This window comes from Oncorhynchus clarkii, chromosome 3 (genome assembly GCF_045791955.1).
Source record: "Oncorhynchus clarkii lewisi isolate Uvic-CL-2024 chromosome 3, UVic_Ocla_1.0, whole genome shotgun sequence".
In the NCBI taxonomy this organism is placed as follows: Eukaryota; Metazoa; Chordata; class Actinopteri; order Salmoniformes; family Salmonidae; genus Oncorhynchus; species Oncorhynchus clarkii.
In genome coordinates, this window is record NC_092149.1 from 6,405,263 (window position 1) to 6,425,944 (window position 20,682).

General features: G+C 45.0%; 1 protein-coding gene across 1 annotated transcript; it reads right to left on the reverse strand.

Moving 5' to 3' along the window:
• Positions 1–1,796: 1,796 nt before the first annotated feature.
• On the reverse strand, positions 1,797–15,648 carry LOC139405671 (gasdermin-E-like). The gene is made up of 10 exons (XM_071148089.1): positions 15,577–15,648; positions 15,030–15,283; positions 13,415–13,607; positions 9,473–9,647; positions 7,933–8,053; positions 7,289–7,408; positions 4,286–4,413; positions 3,665–3,977; positions 3,392–3,465; positions 1,797–2,187 (listed from the first exon to the last, which is right to left on the reverse strand). Exons 2-10 carry the CDS (start codon positions 15,238–15,240, stop codon positions 1,960–1,962), a joined length of 1,563 nt encoding a protein of 520 aa, XP_071004190.1. The 5' UTR covers positions 15,241–15,283; positions 15,577–15,648; the 3' UTR covers positions 1,797–1,959.
• Positions 15,649–20,682: the final 5,034 nt, after the last annotated feature.

The window sequence follows — 20,682 nt, forward strand, 5'->3', positions numbered from 1 at the left end:
CAGTCTGATACTCTCCTCTAGTGCTCTGTTCTGCTCCTCTTTCTCCTGTTGTATTTGTCTCACCACTGTCCAAAGTGCAGATATGTCTCTGTCCACCTCCAGCTCTCCGGGTCTGGTTAAGGGGCTGTTGTTGTGCTGGACTGTTGTCTGGGTCTGCGCTGACTGAAGTGTAATCACCTGCTGTTCCAGCTCCACCTGTCTTACCTCCAGCTGGGTGAATTTGTCCTTCATTTCAATGAGGGAGTGGTAATCTGTGCTGGGAGGTTGACTCTCCACTGGGGGTTGCTCATCTGTGGGGTTACATAATGAAGAGGTCTGGTCTGACCCGCTCTGTGTGGGGGTATCATTATCAAGGCAGAGCTTCTCCTGCTGGGCTAATTCTTTGATTAGGTGAAAGTCCAGCTGAAACTGTTTGTGGTTATTCTGTACCATTACTGATCCGGATTTATAGATATTTATATTACTTAACTCAGAGTCCTCGTTATCAAGTATTCTGAGTTTCCACCCCTCGTTAATCCCCCCTCTCGTAACAAAGGGGTAGTGTGCTAATATAGCACTGTGCCATGCCAGGGGATGGTTTGTGTGGAAGATGAGGTTGCTGATGTTCCCATTTTTGTAATAGTCAGCAAAAAGTGTCTCTTGATTTTCCATAAGGAGCTTCTTCTTGTGGTCTTTTCTTGCCTTATCATTCTTTACATGCAAAGGGTACTGTATTTTAATTACCTCTGAACAGCGGGAGGGAGCTTCTAGGGCCTCTCCATTTGGTTGGGGTAGACTGTGTGACTCTCCTGCCATTGTTGGGCTAATGAGCTTTGACACCTCTCACTTGACACGTCAGTGCTAGTTGAAGCTGTATCAAGCTTGGCAGAATTATGTTAGAATTCAGTCCTTATAAAGTAATGTTGTGTATTTTTCTTCTTGGCTTTTGGAAATAAAATATTGTTTCAGACTAAACATTACTCACTCAGTTCCAGGTTGGATGGTGTTTTCAGGTTTCTGTTGTTTTCCAGAGAATTTGCTGTATAGGGTAAAAAATCCTTGGTTGTTGTGAACTTTCCAGGTGATTCCGTAATTCCGTCCAAAATGAGGTTGTAGGTTTTAAGTTTTGATTTGAAGTAGGGGTTATGTTGAAGAGGGTAGAATCCAGTATGTGTTCCTGACAAAAAATCCAAGTTTATCTAACTCCTAACCTATCTTTTTTAAAGAAAATGCTGAAAAATGCAGGAGCTCTGATCCTGACCTCTGCTCTGCTCTGTCTCTCTCTCTCTCTTTACTCTATAACACACTTTGGATTGAATACTGGCTTTTAAAACACTCAACAGTTCTTGGGTGTAGAGTCCTACTACTGATCCTGTAAGGTCTTAATACTGATCCTGTAAGGTCTTCATACTGATCCTGTAAGGTCTTAATACTGATCCTGTAAGGTTATATCACTCCTATTGGCCATGACAACGTCATCCGGTAATAGTGCCTTCAGAAAGACTTCACACCCCTTGACTTTTTTTCACGTTGTTGTTACAACCTGATTACATTGAGATTTTGTGTCACTGATCTACATACAATACCCCAATGTCACAGTGGAATTGTTTACAAAGGAATTCAAAATGAAAAACTGGTTATGGAAAGCCTAAATAATCACAAGTTGCATGGACTGTGTGCAATAGTGTTTAATATGATTTGAATGACGACCCCCACACACAGTTAACTGTAAGGTCCCTCAGTCGAGCAGTGAATTTCAAGCACAGGTTTACCAATGGTTCACAAAGAAGGGCACCTATTGGTAGATGGGTTAAAAAAAAGAAGCAGACATTGAATATCCCTTTGAGCATTGTGAAGTTATTAATTACACTTTGGATGGTGTATCAATACACCCAGTCACTACAAAGATACAGGCGCCCTTCCTAACTCAGTTGCCGGAGAGGAAGGAAACCGCTCCTCCCTCTCTTACTCAGTCTCTCCTTACACTAAAGAGGCCAGGCCTTTCACAGTGATACTCATGACTATAGGAAGGTATCCAGGCTGGTCCTTCATCTCTGTCCTCAGTGTGTCCTCCTCTCTCTTCAGTGTAACTTCAGAGTGACCAAAGAGACTCTCTGTCCTCTGATACAGCTCCTCCTCAGTCAGAACAGCCAGACCAGCATCACTCAGAGAGAGGGTCTCCCCACTCCCTGCTGCCACATGCTGCACCTGGAGGACAAGCAGCACAGGAATATGATCAGATACTGCGATGTCATGTCTGTAAGATGCAATGACCATTTCAAAATGGAGAATTAAGTATTGTCATAACGTGGGAGTGTTTATTTGTCCTGTTACACACGTGTTGGTAATGGAAAGGTGTTTGTTGCATATCCCAACTCCCCCTGGGACACCCACAGGGAGTGAGGTCACGGCCAGGGTTACTGGCCCAACGCTCTAACTGCAAGGCTACCTGCCGCCCTTAATCTATTCCAAACAACTATTGAATTAATTGAACCTTTATTTAGCTGAGCCAAGTGGTGAACAGGCCAAGTGGTGAACAGGCCAAGTGGTGAACAGGCCAAGTGGTGAACAGGCCAAGTGGTGAACAGGCCAAGTGGTGAACAGGCCAAGTGGTGAACAGGCCAAGTGGTGAACAGGCCAAGTGGTGAACAGGCCAAGTGGTGAACAGGCCAAGTGGTGAACAGGCCAAGTGGTGAACAGGCCAAGTGGTGAACAGGCCAGGTGGTGAACAGGCCAGGTGGTGAACAGGCCAGGTGGTGAACAGGCCAAGTGGTGAACAGGCCAAGTGGTGAACAGGCCAAGTGGTGAACAGGTCACACAGTACTATATTTTTGAAGTATACAGACTTGTTAACCAGACAGTGTAGTCTTTATTTTTTACCCCCTTTTTCTCCCCAATTTCGTGGTATCCAATTGTTAGTAGTTACTGTCTTGTCTCGTCGCTGCAACTCCCGTACGGGCTCGGGAGAGACGAAGGTCGAGAGTCATGCATCCTCTGAAAAACAACCCAACCAAGCACGCATCCAACCCGGAAGCCAGCCGCACCAATGTGTCGGAGGAAACACCGAGCACCTAGCGACCTGGTCAGCGTGCACAGCGCCCGGCCTGCCACACGAGTCGCTAGTGCGCGATAAGACAAGGATATCCCTACCGGCCAAACCCTCCCTAACCCGGACGACGCTAGGCCAATTTTGCGTCGCCCCATGGACCTCCAGGTCGAGGCTGGCTGTGACAGAGCCTGGGCTCGAACCCAGAGTCTCTGGTGAAACAGAGGCACAGATGCGATGCAGTGCCTTTGACGACTGCACCACCCGGGAGGCCCATAGGTTGTTTGTAAGTGTACAGTACTTTTGAAGAAGTATAGACTTGTTTTTACCAGGCTAAGTGTAACAAAAGGAGAAATGTGAACTCACCAGGATCTGCAGGGCCTGTAAGACTGGAGGACTGCAACAGGATCCCAACACAGAGAGACACTCATCTGTCATTCCTGAGAAATAAAGATTCACAGATGGTGTGAAACAGGAAGTGGTTTTCAGGGCATTGTGGGTTCTGAGAAAATAAAATGTTCATGAAGTGAGATGCCAGTTTTCCTGATAAATGCAGTGGCTGGAGACTGTTGTGACAATGAACTGAACTGGCACTTAATATTCAACTAGTCAACTAATATTCACTGCTCAGTGTCTCACCATCCATGGCACTGATAATGAGATGAGTGGCATTGAGGAGGGATGGTGTCTGGCTGGAATCACTGAGGAGGGACCGTGTCTGGCTGGAATCACTGAGGAGGGTGGGTGTCTGGCTGGAATCACTGAGGAGGGAGGGTGTCTGGCTGGAATCACTGAGGAGGGAGGGTGTCTGGCTGGAATCACTGAGGAGGGACCGTGTTGGGCTGGAGTCCGATTGCTCTAGAAGGTTCAGTATGGCCTGGACTGTCTGCATCTGAGAGGCTTCCTTAACCTCCCCCAGGTCAGCTGTCTTACCTGTGCACATCTGGTCCAGCTGTGAGAAGAGCCATTATTAGAAAGAATAGGTGAGATGTGTGGTTTGTTTTTTCCTGCTAAACTTAGTTGAATGTACTGACTGTAAGTCTCTCTGGATAAGAGTGTCTGGTAAATGACTCGTGAAGGTTCGAGACAGAAGACATTTAGGATACTATGGTAGATTATAATGATGACAGACCGAACGTAATGAGAAGTTAGTATGTTCAGCATTTTCAGAAAGCTACTGATTCTTGCCAGTAATCCGCTCATAGAAAATAACTGTAGGACTGTGTGTGTTTGTGCCCTGTTTCTGTACGCCTCACTCACCACACTCTCCAGCACACTGACTGCCTCTCTGTCCTCCATGGTTGTCTTGAGGAGCTGGAGCAGAGAGGAACGTGTGTCTGCTGGCAGGACTGACAGCAGCTGGAAATGACCCCTCAGTTTCTCCAGTTCTGTCAACACACAAACACTTTGCATCTAGCGGAAGTTTGACTCAGCTGCCACCGTATCACAGAGATTTCACAACCAGAAAACTATCATATGTAAGATTTATTCTGCAACCACAATGGGACAAATGTATGAATTTATTTATTTTAATGAATTGTTAGAGGAAACAGTGATCTCTCCAAGGCAGTGCTATAACCTTTTACATGATCCTCCTGATGAGCTCTTTTGTTCATATGACCGATGTATTTATTCATCTAGGCAAGAAGGTGAAGAACATCCTTATTTACAACCGGATACGCTAGACATCGGCCCTGTACACTCATGTTGTATGTACAACGCATATGGCACAAGGTTTTTGGACCAAAATAATTACACAAGTGTTGTGGACTGTGGAGCCACGGCACAATGATTGAGTAAACATTTCTGTGCAGACAATTTATCACAAAAATAACAGTTGTATCACAACAACCATTGTGTTAAATGTGTTGTAAATCAGTTCTACAACCTGAATGTGACGGGGTCATTAAGAGTTTTACATAAAGAACAACATGTAACATTCCATTCAGTATATGTCCACCACTAGACCAGGGACGTCTTGCACCACTAGACCAGGGACCTCTTCCACCACTAGACCAGGGACCTCTTCCACCACTAGACCAGGGACCTCTTCCACCACTAGACCAGGGACCTCTTCCACCACTAGACCAGGGACCTCTTCCACCACTAGACCAGGGACCTCTTCCACCACTAGACCAGGGACCTCTTCCACCACTAGACCAGGGACCTCTTCCACCACTAGACCAGGGACCTCTTCCACCACTAGACCAGGGACCTCTTCCACCACTAGACCAGGGACCTCTTCCACCACTTTGCGTCTTCTACCACTAACGTCTTCTACCACTAGACATGGGACGTCTTCCACCACTAACGTCTTCTACCACTAGACCAGGGACGCCTTGCACCACTAGACCAGGGACGTCTTGCACCACTAGACCAGGGACGTCTTGCACCACTAGACCAGGGACGCCTTCTACCACTAGACCAGGGACGTCTTCTACCACTAACGTCTTCTACCACTAGACCAGGGACGCCTTCTACCACTAGACCAGGGACGCCTTCTACCACTAGACCAGGGACGCCTTCTACCACTAGACCAGGGACGCCTTCTACCACTAGACCAGGGACGCCTTCTACCACTAGACCAGGGACGTCTTCTACCACTAGACCAAGGACGTCTTCTACCACTAACGCCTTCTACCACTAACGTCTTGCACCACTAGACCAGGGACGTCTTCTACCACTAACGTCTTCTACCACTAACGTCTTGCACCACTAGACCAGGGACGTCTTCTACCACTAGACCAGGGACGTCTTCTACCACTAGACCAGGGACGCCTTCTACCACTAGACCAGGGACGTCTTCTACCACTAGACCAGGGATGCCTTCTACCACTAGACCAGGGACGCCTTCTACCACTAGACCAGGGATGCCTTCTACCACTAACGCCTTCAACCACTAGACCAGGGACGTCTTCTACCACTAACGTCTTCTACCACTAGACCAGGGACGCCTTCTACCACTAGACCAGGGACGCCTTCTACCACTAACGCCTTCAACCACTAGACCAGGGACGTCTTCTACCACTAACGTCTTCTACCACTAGACCAGGGACGTCTTGCACCACTAGACCAGGGACGTCTTGCACCACTAGACCAGGGACGCCTTCTACCACTAGACCAGGGACGTCTTCTACCACTAACGCCTTCTACCACTAGACCAGGGACGCCTTCTACCACTAGACCAGGGACGCCTTCTACCACTAGACCAGGGACGCCTTCTACCACTAGACCAGGGACGCCTTCTACCACTAGACCAGGGACGCCTTCTACCACTAGACCAGGGACGCCTTCTACCACTAGACCAGGGACGCCTTCTACCACTAGACCAGGGACGCCTTCTACCACTAGACCAGGGACGTCTTCTACCACTAGACCAGGGACGCCTTCTACCACTAGACCAGGGACGTCTTCTACCACTAGACCAGGAACGCCTTCTACCACTAACGTCTTGCACCACTAGACCAGGGACGTCTTCTACCACTAACGTCTTCTACCACTAACGTCTTGCACCACTAGACCAGGGACGCCTTCTACCACTAACGTCTTCTACCACTAACGTCTTGCACCACTAGACCAGGGACGTCTTCTACCACTAACGTCTTCTACCACTAACGTCTTGCACCACTAGACCAGGGACGTCTTCTACCACTAACGTCTTCTACCACTAACGTCTTGCACCACTAGACCAGGGACGTCTTCTACCACTAACGTCTTCTACCACTGGACCAGGGACGCCTTCTACCACTAGACCAGGGACGTCTTCTACCACTAACGTCTTCTACCACTAGACCAGGGACGCCTTCTACCACTAGACCAGGGACGCCTTCTACCACTAGACCAGGGACGCCTTCTACCACTAGACCAGGGACGCCTTCTACCACTAGACCAGGGACGTCTTCTACCACTAGACCAGGGACGTCTTCTACCACTAGACCAGGGATGCCTTCTACCACTAGACCAGGGACACCTACCACTAGACCAGGGACACCTACCACTAGACCAGGGACGTCTTCTACCACTGGACCAGGGACGTCTTCTACCACTGGACCAGGGACGTCTTCTACCACTAACCTCTTCTACCACTAACGTTTTCTAACGTTTTGAGCCACAACCAATTGTGTATTCTACTATTCTACCTCTCAACAGTAAGTTGAGACCCCGACTGAGTTCCCCTGACAGAAATCTAATGATAATAACAACAACAATTTAAATTGGTACGTGGGCCTACAAAAGGAGGGGAACTTCCATTAGTCTCGTTACCTCTCTGAAAGCAGCTCTTCTTTGGGGTGTCGTCGCGAGCGCCAGACACCCCCACTAAGCTCTTCTTAACAGGCCCATCCACCTCAAACCCCCCAAGAGTGTCGGACATTAGGCACAGCTCTGAGGAACAAGAGTGTGGGACATTAGGCACAGCTCTGAGGAACAAGAGTGTGGGACATTAGGCACAGCTCTGAGGAACAAGAGTGTGGGACATTAGGCACAGCTCTGAGGAACAAGAGTGTGGGACATTAGGCACAGCTCTGAGGACAAGAGTGTGGGACATTAGGCACAGCTCTGAGGACAAGAGTGTGGGACATTAGGCACAGCTCTGAGGAACAAGAGTGTGGGACATTAGGCACAGCTCTAAGGAACAAGAGTGTGGGACATTAGGCACAGCTCTGAGGAACAAGAGTGTGGGACATTAGGCACAGCTCTGAGCACAAGACAAGGAGACAGTAGTATGAACCTATTAATACAGACACTCATTCAAATACATTGGACATACTGAACATTAACAGAGACCATGCACTTGATAAGGCTTTGTAATATACAACCTACATGGTCTGATGATGGGTCCAGGTGAGGGTTGACAGTTTAAAACGTGTGTTGTTGCCTGAGAAACAGGAAAATAAAGGCTCCCTCACCATAGTGTCCGTTGAGTTTGATCTCCAGCTCTATAATGCCGTAAGCGATGACGGTGTGGGCAGGAATCTCCAGAGACACGTTGCTGTCTTTGTGCAGGCTGCTGTTCTCCTTTACAGACGCCTGTGGAAAGTGGTACTTCAGTCATCTTTGGGGGGTGTCTGTACTTTACTATTCATATTGTTGACAACTTTTACTTTCACTTCACTACATTCCTGAAGAAAATAAGGTACTTTTTACTCCGTACATTTTCCCTGACACTCAAAAGTACTCGCTACATTTTGAATGGTCCAATTCACACACTTATCAAGAGAACATCCCTGGTCATCCCTACTGCCTCTGATCTGACACACTCAATAAAACACCAACGCTTCATTTGTAAATTATTGTGTTGGAGTGTGCCCCTGGCTATCCGTAAATTAAATTAAAAAAGAAAATGGAACCATCTGGTTTGCTTAATATAAGGAATTTGAAATTATTGATACTTTTACTACTTAAGTATATTTTAGCAATTACTTTTGATACTTAAGTATATTTAAAACCAAATACTTTTAGACTTTTACTTAAGTAGTATTTTACTGGGTGACTTTCACTTGAGTCATTTTCCTTCAAACCAGTCAAGGGAAGTGAACAAGTGGACATGACGACATAGAATGACTGATCTACTGTAGTAGTCTATGTAGTAGTCATTCATATGACTGATCTACTGTAGTAGTCTATGTAGTAGCCATTCATATGACTGATCTACTGTAGTAGTCTATGTAGCCTCTAGCACACATAGGCCTGTCTGCAGTGTTGTCATAGGTCCAATCCAGCCTGCAGCCTCCAGCACACATACGCCTGTCTGCAGCGTTGTCATAGGTCCATCCAGCCTGCAGCCTCCAGCACACATAGGCCTGTGCAGTGTTGTCATAGGTCCAATCCAGCCTGCAGCCTCCAGCACACATACGCCTGTCTGCAGCGTTGTCATAGGTCCATCCAGCCTGCAGCCTCCAGCACACATAGGCCTGTCTGCAGTGTTGTCATAGGTCCAATCCAGCCTGCAGCCTCCAGCACACATAGGCCTGTCTGCAGTGTTGTCATAGGTCCAATCCAGCCTGCAGCACACATAGGCCTGTCTGCAGTGTGGTCATAGGTCCAATCCAGCCTGCAGCTTCCAGCACACATAGGCCTGTCTGCAGTGTTGTCATAGGTCCAATCCAGCCTGCAGCTTCCAGCACACATAGGCCTGTCTGCAGTGTTGTCATAGGTCCAATCCAGCCTGCAGCACACATAGGCCTGTCTGCAGTGTTGTCATAGGTCCAATCCAGCCTGCAGCTTCCAGCACACATAGGCCTGTCTGCAGTGTTGTCATAGGTCCAATCCAGCCCGCTGCCCTTGGAGTCAACCTCTTCCCTATTTTCCCTGCTTAAAGATTCATTCATCATACAGGGTAAACTACATGGCTAACTTCAACTCTTGTAATATATAATATCCCAGCCTAACAAATAGAGATGATTAATGTAACAAATCCTACAACGCTCTTCATCTCTCTCCATCTACCTGGGTGCTCTTGGGCCCACAGAAGCTCAGCAGCTCCCCTAACTGCCCCCCCTGCTGGACCTCCTCTATGACCGAACACGGCTGGGTCGTCACAATCCTCTCCTTCACCACCGCAAACACCTCCCTGGACTTCTCACGGGTCTGCTGGATCAGACAGTGGGACATGTCCAAAAGCCTGCAGGAGAGACAAATAAATCAGAGAATTGTCCTTTGATGAGGGCAAAGATGATTCAAGTTATGTTTCTTGGATGATTATAAAGTAGCTTGGAGAAATTCAGTCTGTTTGTGACAACATGCCACTCCTCATTGTGCCAAACATGACAAGCAGTGGCAAGGAGTAGAATGGTGTGGGGTGGGGGCTGTGCTTTGGCAAAGTGGGTGGGGTTATATCCTGCCTGTTTGGCCCTGTCCGTGGGTATCATCGGATGGGGCCACAGTGTCTCCTGACCCCTCCTGTCTCAGCCTCCAGTATTTATGCTGCAGTAGTTTGTGTCGGGGGGCTAGGGTCAGTCTGTTATATCTGGAGTACTTCTCCTGTCTTATCTGGTGTCCTGTGTGAATTTAAGTATGCTCTCTCTAATTCTCTCTCTCAGATGACCTGAGCCCTAGGACCATGCCCCAGGACTACCTGGCCTGATGACTCCTTGTTGTCCCCAGTCCACCTGGCCGTGCTGCTGCTCCAGTTTCAACTGTTCTGCCTGCGGCTATGGAACCCTGACCTGTTCACTGTGATTACTATTATTTGACCATGCTGGTCATTTATGAACATTTGAACATCTTGGCCATGTTCTGTTATAATCTCCACCCGGCACAGCCAGAAGAGGACTGGCCACCCCTCATAGCCTGGTTCCTCTCTAGGTGTCTTCCTAGGTTTTGGCCTTTCTAGGGAGTTTTTCCTAGCCACCATGCTTCTACACCTGCATTGCTTGCGGTTTGGGGTTTTATGCCAGGTTTCTGTACAGCACTTTGAGATATCAGCTGATGTAAGAAGGGCTATATAAATCAATTTGAATGTTAGCACAGACAGACTGGATTTCTCCAGGCTACGCATAAAGCAGTGTTCAGCTTCATTAATACATTTACTGGTATTATAAATCTATTTTTATTTTTTAACTATAGCATACATATGGTGTTGGGCAGTCAGAATACAGTCCGCCCATATGGTATTGGTAGTCAGAATATAGTCCGCCCATATGGTGTTGGGTAGTTAGAATACAGTCCGCCCATATGGTGTTGGGTAGTTAGAATACAGTCAGCGCATATGGTAGAATATAGTCACTGCATACAGTTTGCAAAGAAGAAACACTGATCATGAGGAAAGATGCTGTGATATACAGGGCATTCGGAAAGTATTCAGACCCCTTGACTTTTTCCACATTTCGTTACAGCCTTATTCTAAAATTGGTTAAATAGTTTTTTCCCCTCGTAAATCTACATATAATACCCCAGAATGACAAAGCAAAAAGTTTTTTTTCAATAAAAAATGTATAAAACATAAACTTAAAAATGCACAGTTATAAAGGTAATCAGACCCATTACTCAGTACTTTGTTGAAGCACTTTTGGCAGAGATTACAGCCTAGAGTCTTCTTGGGTATGACGCTACAAGCCTGGCACACCTGTATTTGTTGTGTTTACTAGTCTCCCAGTCCCTGCTACTGAAAAACATCCCCACAACATGATGCTGCCACCTCCATGCTTCACTGTAGGGATGGTACCTGGTTTATTCCAGACGTGACGCTTGGTATTCAGGCCAAAGAGTAAAATCTTGGTTGTAGTATCATACCCAAGACTCTAGGCTGCAATCGCTGCCAAAGGTGCTTCAACAAAGTACTGAGTAAAGGGTCTGAATACTTATGTAAATATAATATTTGTGTTTAAAAAAATGTTTTTATTAGCAAACAAAATTAAAAAGCTGTTTTTGATTTGTCATTATGGGATATTGTGTGTAGAAGTTTGCTGCTTCAGTGTCTTCAGATATTTTTGTCAGATATTACTATGGAATACTGAAGTATAATTACAAGCATTTCATAAGTGTCAAAGGCTTTTATTGACAATTACTTATTATTTGCAGTGTTGACCCTTCTTTTTCAAGACCTCTGCAATCTGCCCTGGCATGCTGTCAATTAACTTCTGGGCCACACTGATGGCAGCCCATTCTTGCATAATCAATGCTTGGAGTTTGTCAGAATTTGAGGATTAACCACAAGTTCTCAATGGGATTAAGGTCTGGGGAGTTTCCTGGCCATGGACCAAAAATATAAAGGTTTTGTTCCCCGAGCCACTTAGTTATTATGGCAAGGTGCTCCATCATGCTGGAAAAGGCATTGTTCGTCACCAAACTGTTCCTGGATGGTTGGGAGAGGATGTGTTGGTACCATTCTTTATTCATGGCTGTGTTCTTAGGCAAAATTGTGAGTGAGCCCAGTCCCTTGGCTGAGAGGCAACCCCACACATGAATGGTCTCAGGATGCTTTACTGTTGGCATGACAACAGGACTGATGGTAGCGCTCACCTTGTCTTCTCCGGACAAGCTTTTTTTTCGGATGCCCCAAACAATCGGAAAGGGGATTCATCAGAGAAAGTGACTTTACCCCAGTCCTCAGCAGTCCAATCTCTGTACCTTTTGCAGAATATCAGTCTATCCCTGATGTTTTTCCTGGAGAGAAGTGGCTTCTTTGCAGTCCTTCTTGACACCAGGCCATCCTCCAAAAATCTTCTCCTCACCATGCGTGCAGATGCACACGTGCCTGTTGCCATTCCTGATCAAGCTCTGTACTGGTGGTGCCCCGATCCCGCAGCTGAATCAACTTTAGGAGACGGTCCTGGCGCTTGCTGGAATTGTCTTGGGCGCCCTGAAGCCTCCTTCACAACAATTGAACCGCTCTCATTGAAGTTCTTGATGATCCGATAAATGGTTGATTTTGGTGCAATCTTACTGGCAGCAATATCCTTGCCTGTGAAGCCCTTTTTGTGCAAAACAATGATGACGGCACGTGTCTCCTTGCAGGTAACCACAGCTGACAGAGGAAGAACAATGATTCCAAGCACCACCCTCCTTTTGAAGCTTCCAGTCTGTTATTCGAACTCAATCAGCATGACAGAGATCTCCAGCCTTGTCCTCGTCAACACTCACACCTGTGTGAACGAGAGAATCACTGACATGATGTCAACTGGTCCTTTTGTGGCAGGGCTGAAATGCAGTGGAAATGTTTTTTGGGGATTCAGTTAATTTACACGGCAAAGAGGGACTTTGCAAATAATTGCAATTCATCTGATCTCTCTTCAGAACATTCTGGAGTATATGCAAATTGCCATTATACAAACTGAGGCAGCAAACTTTGAAAATTAATATTTGTGTCATTCTCAAAACATTTGGCCACGACTATATATAAGGAATAGGGTGCTATTTGAGATTCAGCCTGTGTGTTTTCCTTTCACTAACCACTGACTCTACTGTAGGAAGAGGTGAACTGAGTGTAACCTGGGGTTACTGTAGGTACAGGTGAACTGAGTGTAACCTGGGGTTACTGTAGGTACAGGTGAACTGAATGTAACCTGGGGTTACTGTACGTACAGGTGAACTGAGTGTAACCTGGGGTTACTGTAGGTACAGGTGAACTGAGTGTAACCTGGGGTTACTGTAGGTACAGGTGAACTGAGTGTAACCTGGGGTTACTGTAGGTACAGGTGAACTGAGTGTAACCTGGGGTTACTGTAGGTACAGGTGAACTGAGTGTAACCTGGGGTTACTGTAGGTACAGGTGAACTGAGTGTAACCTGGGGTTACTGTAGGCACAGGTGAACTGAGTGTAACCTGGGGTTACTGTATGTACAGGTGAACTAAGTGTAACCTGGGGCTACTGTATGTACAGGTGAACTGAGTGTAACCTGGGGTTACTGTAGGTACATATTAGAGAGAGAGAGAGAGAGAGGAACTCACTTGTCTTTGGAGTCGCGCAGCAACTTCTGTACATCCACCTCCTCTTTCTTCAGGCTGCCGAAGGACGACTGGAGTTTAGATGTGTCTTTCCCCTCCACTTTAAGGTTTATAGCAACCAAATTCGACTCAAAGTTTCCTGATTTGTTGTCACCAAATGTCCCTTGGTACTTTAGGAAATCAGTCTTGACCACAACTGTAGGAGAGGGAAGCAAAAATGTTTTTTTTAATTCTTCTAGCTCTGTCAAATTGGTTTTTGATCATAGTTTTATCTTAAATCTACATAAATCTACTTAAATCTAACTCGGCCACTCAGTGACATTCACTGTCTTTTTGGTAAGCAACTCCAGTGTTTATTTGGCCTTGTGTTTTAGGTTAGTGTCCTGCTAAAATTTGAATCTGCCTGTGCTTAGCTCCATTCCGTGTATTTTTTATCCTGAAAAACTCCCCAGTCCTTAACGATTACAAACATACCCATAACATGTTGCAGCCACCACTATGCTGGAAAATATGGAGAGTGGTATTCAGTAATGTGTTGGATTGGATTTGCCCCAAACATAACAATTTGTATTCAGGACAAAAATTGTATTGCTGTACATTTTTTGCAGTATTACTTTAGTGGCTTGTTGCATACACACTTCCTTCTTCTCACTCTGTCAATTAGGCTTAAAGTCATCATTGGCCTCATGGTGAAATCCCTGAGCAGTTTTCTTCCTCTCTGGCAACTGAGTTAGGAAGGGTGCCTGTATCTTTATAGCGACTGGGTGAATTGATACACCATCCAAAGTGTAATTAATAACTTCACCATGCTCAAAGGGATATTCAATGTCTGCTTTTTTTTACCCATCTACCAATAGGTGCAAAAACCTCCCTGGTCTTTGTGGTTGAATCTGTGTTTGAAATGCACTACTCAACTGAGGGACCTAACAGATAAACATAATTCCACTGTGACATTATGGGGTATTGTGTTCAGGCCATTATGGGGTATTGTGTTCAGGCCATTATGGGGTATTGTGTTTAGGCCATTATGGGGTATTGTGTTCAGACCATTATGGGGTATTGTGTTCAGGCCATTATGGGGTATTGTGTTTAGGCCATTATGGGGTATTGTGTTTAGGCCATTATGGGGTATTGTGTTCAGACCATTATGGGGTATTGTGTTCAGGCCATTATGGGGTATTGTGTTTAGGCCATTGTGGGGCATTGTGTTTAGGCCATTGTGGGGTATTGTGTTTAGGCCATTATGGGGTATTGTGTTTAGGCCATTATGGGGTATTGTGTTTAGGCCATTATGGGGTATTGTGTTTAGGCCAGTGACAAAACAAATCTAAATGTAATCCATTTTAAATTCCGTCTGTAACACAACAAAATGTTGAAAAAGTCAGGGGGTGTGAATACTTCTGAAGTCACTGTATGTATCATTATGTATCATGATAGGATCCTCTTCATAATCTTTCCAGTAACATGGATAACAGAATCGACGCTCAAATCTTTCACAAGGAACACATTCACACAGTATCACACTTAGGGAGAGCGGAGCCTATACCTGCAAACAAACAGGTAGCAAGTACAGGTGTGCAGCCTATCATTTCAACTGAGGGGCTGATCTTGTGTTTACCTGGGGTTAAGGGTGTGTCTCCAGTCAGCACATCACTGAGGGTAAAATCAGTGGGCAGGTACTTGGGTTTCTGCCAAATCCAAAAACGCTTGCGTTTCACAACCAGTGAGAGAGGGACCAGTTTGTCTGAGTCAATCAGACTGGACACAGGGATCAAGCTGCCATCATCATCAATCTCCTCCACAAAGTTTCTTGTAGCCGTGGAAAACATCTTCAATGGGAGACAGACACAGAAATGGTCGAGGATGATGTCTCTGTTTGCAACTGATAACAAACACGACAAGAACACAAGATTAATAATACGATAATATTCACATTGAAAAAGTTCCCATTAATTTACTATCTAAAAAAATAAAACGTTAAAGCCATGAGCTATGAGCCATATGAGTAGCAGACTGGATACGCTAAGAAATCAGACTTTACACAGAGTCAATACTGTGGTTGTTATTCGTAAACGTTCATAGACGTCTATCTATGCGTTCATAATTCACGACTCAATATGTTCAAAATTGAAACTACTGCTACCTACAAGAGCAATATGTTTTACCGTTTATCCTGGCTATGTCCTAGCCGAACGCGAAAGACCGTTCCAGGTTAGAGTTACCGGTTTAGATAAAGGTAGATATTTCTGTCCCAACAGCGGAATAAGTACGGTGATAACAAAGAGTTTCGCTCCACCCCTTTCTCCAGCCACGTGCACTGGGAGTGTTTTGGGGGAACCCCCTCACGTTTGGCTCTATCTCTCTGTGCTTCCATCTCCACCTCCTGTCCAGGGCACCACCAGCTGCACAGTGAAACCAAACATGTTCTCATTGTTCTATCTGTGGTAAAACATTACAAAATAATGTAGCCATGATGATAATATTTTATTACATGTAACGGAACTTTCAATGCATAGATAGACAAGCTTGGCTCCACGAAGACACCTATGATACATATTAAAGTATAAGTTAATTATGCCCCATCAAGAGCCCCCTTATTTACATAAGTATTCAGACCCTTTTGCTATGAGACTAGAAATTGAGCTCAGGTGCATCCTGTTTCAATTGCTTGTTCTTGATATGTTTCTACAACTTGATTGGAGTCCACCTGTAGTATATTCAATTGATTGGACATGATTTGGAAAGGCACAAACCTGTCTATATAAGGTCCCACAGTTGACAGTGCATGTCAGAGAAAAAACCAAGCCATGAGGCCGAAGGAATTGGCTTTAGAGCTCCGAGACTCTGACAGAGCTCCAGAGTTCCTCTGTGGAGATGTGAGAATCTTCCAGAAGGACATCCATCTCTGCAGCATTCCCCCAAACAGGCCTTTATGGTAGAGTTTCCAGATGGTAGCCACTCCTCAGTAAAAGGTACATGACAGCCTGCTTGGAATTGCCAAAATGCACCTAAAGGACTCTCAGACCATGAGAAACAAGAAACCAAGATTGAACTCTTTGGCCTGAATGCCAAGCGTCACTTCTGGAGGAAACTTGGCACCATCCCTACGGTGAAGCATGGTGGTGTCAGTATCATGATGTGGGGATGTTTTTCAGTGGCAGGGACTGGGAGACTAGTCAGGATTGAGGGAAAGATGAACAGAGCAAAGTACAGAGAGATCCTTGATGAAAACCTGCTCCAGAGTGCTTGGGACCTCAGACTGGGACGATGGTTCACTTTCCAACAGGACAACAACCCTAAGCACACAGCCAAGACAACGCATGAGTGGCTTCGGGTCAAGTCTCTGAATGTCCTTGAGTGGCCCTGCGAGAGCCTAGACTTGAACCCGATCGAACATCTCTGGAGAGACCTGAAAATAGCTGTGCAGCGACGCTCCCCATACAACCTGACAGAGCTTGAGAGGATCTGCAGAGAACAATGGGAGAAACTCCTCAAATACAGGTCTGCCAAGCTTGTAGCATCATACCCAAGAAGACTGAAGGCTGTAATCGCTGCCAAAGGTGCTTCCACAAAGTACTGAGTAAAGGGTCTGAATACTTACAGTTGAAGTCGGAAGAACATACACTTAGGTTGGAGTCATTAAAACTTGTTTTTCAGGCCTCCCGGGTGGCGCAGTGGTTAAGGGCGCTGTACTGCAGCGCCAGCTGTGCCATCAGAGTCCCTGGGTTCGCGCTCAGGCTCTGTCGTAACCGGCCGCGACCGGGAGGTCCTAGTGTCGTCCGGGTTAGGGAGGGCTTGGTCGGTAGGGGTGTCCTTGTCTCATCGCGCACCAGCGACTCCTGTGGCTGGCCGGGCGCAGTGCGCGCTAACCAAGGTGGCCAGGTGCACGGTGTTTCCTCCGACACATTGGTGCGGCTGGCTTCCGGGTTGGATGCGCGCTGTGTTAAGAAGCAGTGCGGCTTGGTTGGGTTGTGTATCGGAGGACGCATGACTTTCAACCTTCGTCTCTCCCGAGCCTGTACGGGAGTTGTAGCGATGAGACAAGATAGTAGCTACTACAACAATTGGACACCACGAAATTGGGGAGAAAAAGGGGTAAAAAAAAAACAAAAAAACTTGTTTTTCAACCACTCCACAAATTTCTTGTTAACTATAGTTTTGGCAAGTCAGATAGGACATCTACTTTGTGCATTACACAAGTCATTTTTCAAACAATTGTTAACAGAGATTATTTCACTTATAATTCACTGTATCACAATTCCAGTGGGTGAGAAGTTTACATACACTAAGTTGACTGTGCCTTTAAACAGCTTGGAAAATTCCAGAAAATGATGTCATGGCTTTAGAAGCTTCTGATAGGCTAATTGACATAATTTGAGTACATTTGAGGTGTACCTGTGGATGTATTTCAAGGCCTACCTTCAAACCCAGTGCCTCTTTGCTTGACATCATGGGAAAATCAAAAGAAATCAGCCAAGACCTCAGGAAAAAAATTGTAGACCTCCACAAGTCTGGTTCATCCTTGGGAGCAATTTCAAAACGCCTGAAGGTACCACGTTCATCTGTACAAAAAATAGTACGTAAGTATAAACACCATGGGACCACGCAGCCGACATACCACTCAGGAAGGAGACGCGTTCTGTCTCCTAGAGATGAACATACTTTGGTGTGAAAAGTGCAGATCGATCCCAGAACAACAGCAAAGGACCTTGTGAAGATGCTGGAGGAAACAGGTACAAAAGTATCTATATCCACAGTGAAACGAGTCCTATATTGACACAACCTAAAAGGCCGCTCAGCAAGGAAGAAGCCACTGCTCCAAAACCGCCATAAAAATGCCAGACTACGGTTTGCAGCTGCACATGGGGACAAAGATCGTACTTTTTGGAGAAATGTCCTCTGGTCTGATGAAACAAAAATAGAACTGTTTGGCCATTATGACCATCATTATGTTTGGAGGAAAAAGGGGGAGGCTTGCAAGCCGAAGAACACCATCCCAACCGTGGGGGTGCTTTGCTGCAAGAGGGACTGGTGCACTTCACAAAATAGTTGGCATCATGAGGAAGGAAAATGGTGTGGATATATTGAAGCAACATCTCAAGACATCAGTCAGGAAGTTAAAGCTTGGTTGCAAATGGGTCTTCCAAATGGACAATGACCACAAGTATACTTCCAAAGTTGTGGCAAAATGGCTTAAGGACAACAAACTCAACGTATTGGAGTGGCCATCACAAAGCTCTGACCTCAATCCTATAGAGAATTTGTGGGTAGAACTGAAAAAGCATGTGCGAGCAAGGAGGCCTACAAACCTGACTCAGTTACACCAGCTCTGTCAGGAGGAATGGGCCAAAATTCACCCAACTTATTGTGGAAAGCTTGTGCAAGTCTGCCTGAAATGTTTGGCAATGTTAAAGGCAATGCTACCAAATACTAATTGAGTGTATGTAAACTTCTAACCCACTGGGAATGTGATGAAAGAAATACAAGCTGAAATAAATAATTCTCTCTACTATTATTCTGACATTTCACATTCTTAAAATAAAGTGGTGATCCTAACTGACCTAAGACGGGGAATTTTTGCTAGGATTAAATGTCAGAAATTGTGAAAAACTGAGTTTAAATGTATTTGGCTAAGGTGTATGTAAACTTCCGACTTCAACTGAATGTAAATGTAATATTTCCGTTTTTTATCAATTTGCTAAAAAATTGTCTAAACTTATTTTTGCTTTGTTATTTTGGAATAATGTTTGTAGATTGATGAGGTGAAAAAACTATTTCATCAATTTTAGAATAAGGCAGTAACATGACAAAAAGTGGAATGCATTGTATACACAATTCATGCCTCAGTTGCCTCAAGGGTTGAAAATCAATCTTGTCCTGTCTCCTCCCTTTCATCTACACTGATTGAAGTCGATTTAACAAGTCACATCAATAATTGATCATAGCTTTCACCCGGATTCACCTGGTCAGTCTATATGTCGTGGAAAGAGCAGGTGTTCTTAATGTTTTGTACACTCAGTGTATGTTGGATTTATTCTTCTGTGGAGTGCCAATATGGGTGATTGATGGCTTCAAAGCCTTTCATTGGCCAATACATAGCATCAGCAATCCAAGGTTTATATACATCATTGGTTGTCATGCACAGCCTAAAGCTAACAAACATCCTGATACAGCCGTGCTAGTCTAGAAGATAAACTAAAGGCTATAATTATGCTATTTGTAGCATATACCCAATGTTGCTAGTCTAGGAGATGAACCAAAAGCTAGAACTATGCTATTTGTAGCCTGACTGCATGTGTGTAATTTAATGTGAAAAGTCTATATCTGCTGTATAATGACAGTCAGCTCACCTCTCAATCTTTTGATCTCTTAGAATTAGAAAAACATACATTAGGAGCACATCGTCGACGACATCATGAAAAAAACTTTACAAAGTACACAAGTGTAGATTCTAGTTTTTTTATTTTACCTTTATTTAACTAGGCAAGTCATTTAAGAACAAATTCTTATTTCAATGACGGCTTAGGAACAGTGACTGCCTGTTCAGGGCAGAACGACAGATTTGTACCTTGTCAGCTCGGGGATATGAACTTGCAACCTTTCGGTTACTAGTCCAACGCTCTAACCACTAGGCTACCCTGCCGCCCTGTTAACAGTAACGAGGCTATGTACAGGGTGTACCGGTACCTAGTCAATGGTTTTTCTGCCATTCATTTTATTAAAAAAATCTAATTAATTACTTTTGATGTTGACATACCTTGGCTGTGGCGGATTGAAGATTTTGTATATGGGTCTTTCTATAAATATTGCGACCAGTGTGTGACATTGGGATCAACATTTCTAAATGTTTTAAAACAAAAATAAAAATGATTTTTATGCAGTTCCACCTTTAGAGGAATAAAAGGGAACACATGCTAACTGAGCCTTAACTCCACCTATACAACAACATAGGACATCCTTTAAGCAGGGTTCATACAGACATTCAAAAGTCAAATTCAAGGACATAATTGTAATTTTGAAGGACCTTAATGTTATATAATCATGTATATAATTGTACATATAGGGCCTAAAAAGTAGCCCATTACCACTTTAAGAATAATGTATTTTTTAGGCCTTGCCAATGCAATGGGGGTAGAAACTCAAACTATGGGTGTAGAAACTCAAACTATGGGTGTAGAAACTCAAACTATGGGTGTAGAAACTCAAACTATGGGTGTAGAAACTCAAACTATGGGTGTAGAAACTCAAACTATGGGTGTAGAAACTCAAAC

Coding starts and splice junctions, on each gene's coding strand:
- LOC139405671 (XM_071148089.1), bottom strand. CDS start 15,240: ATGTTTTCCACGGCTACAAGAAACTTTGTGGAGGAGATTGATGATGAT. Junction 13,608..15,029: donor AGACACACCCTTAACCCCAG/GTAAACACAAGA, acceptor CCTCTCCTACAG/TTGTGGTCAAGACTGATTTC. Junction 9,648..13,414: donor CTGCGCGACTCCAAAGACAA/GTGAGTTCCTCT, acceptor TCTCTCCTGCAG/GCTTTTGGACATGTCCCACT.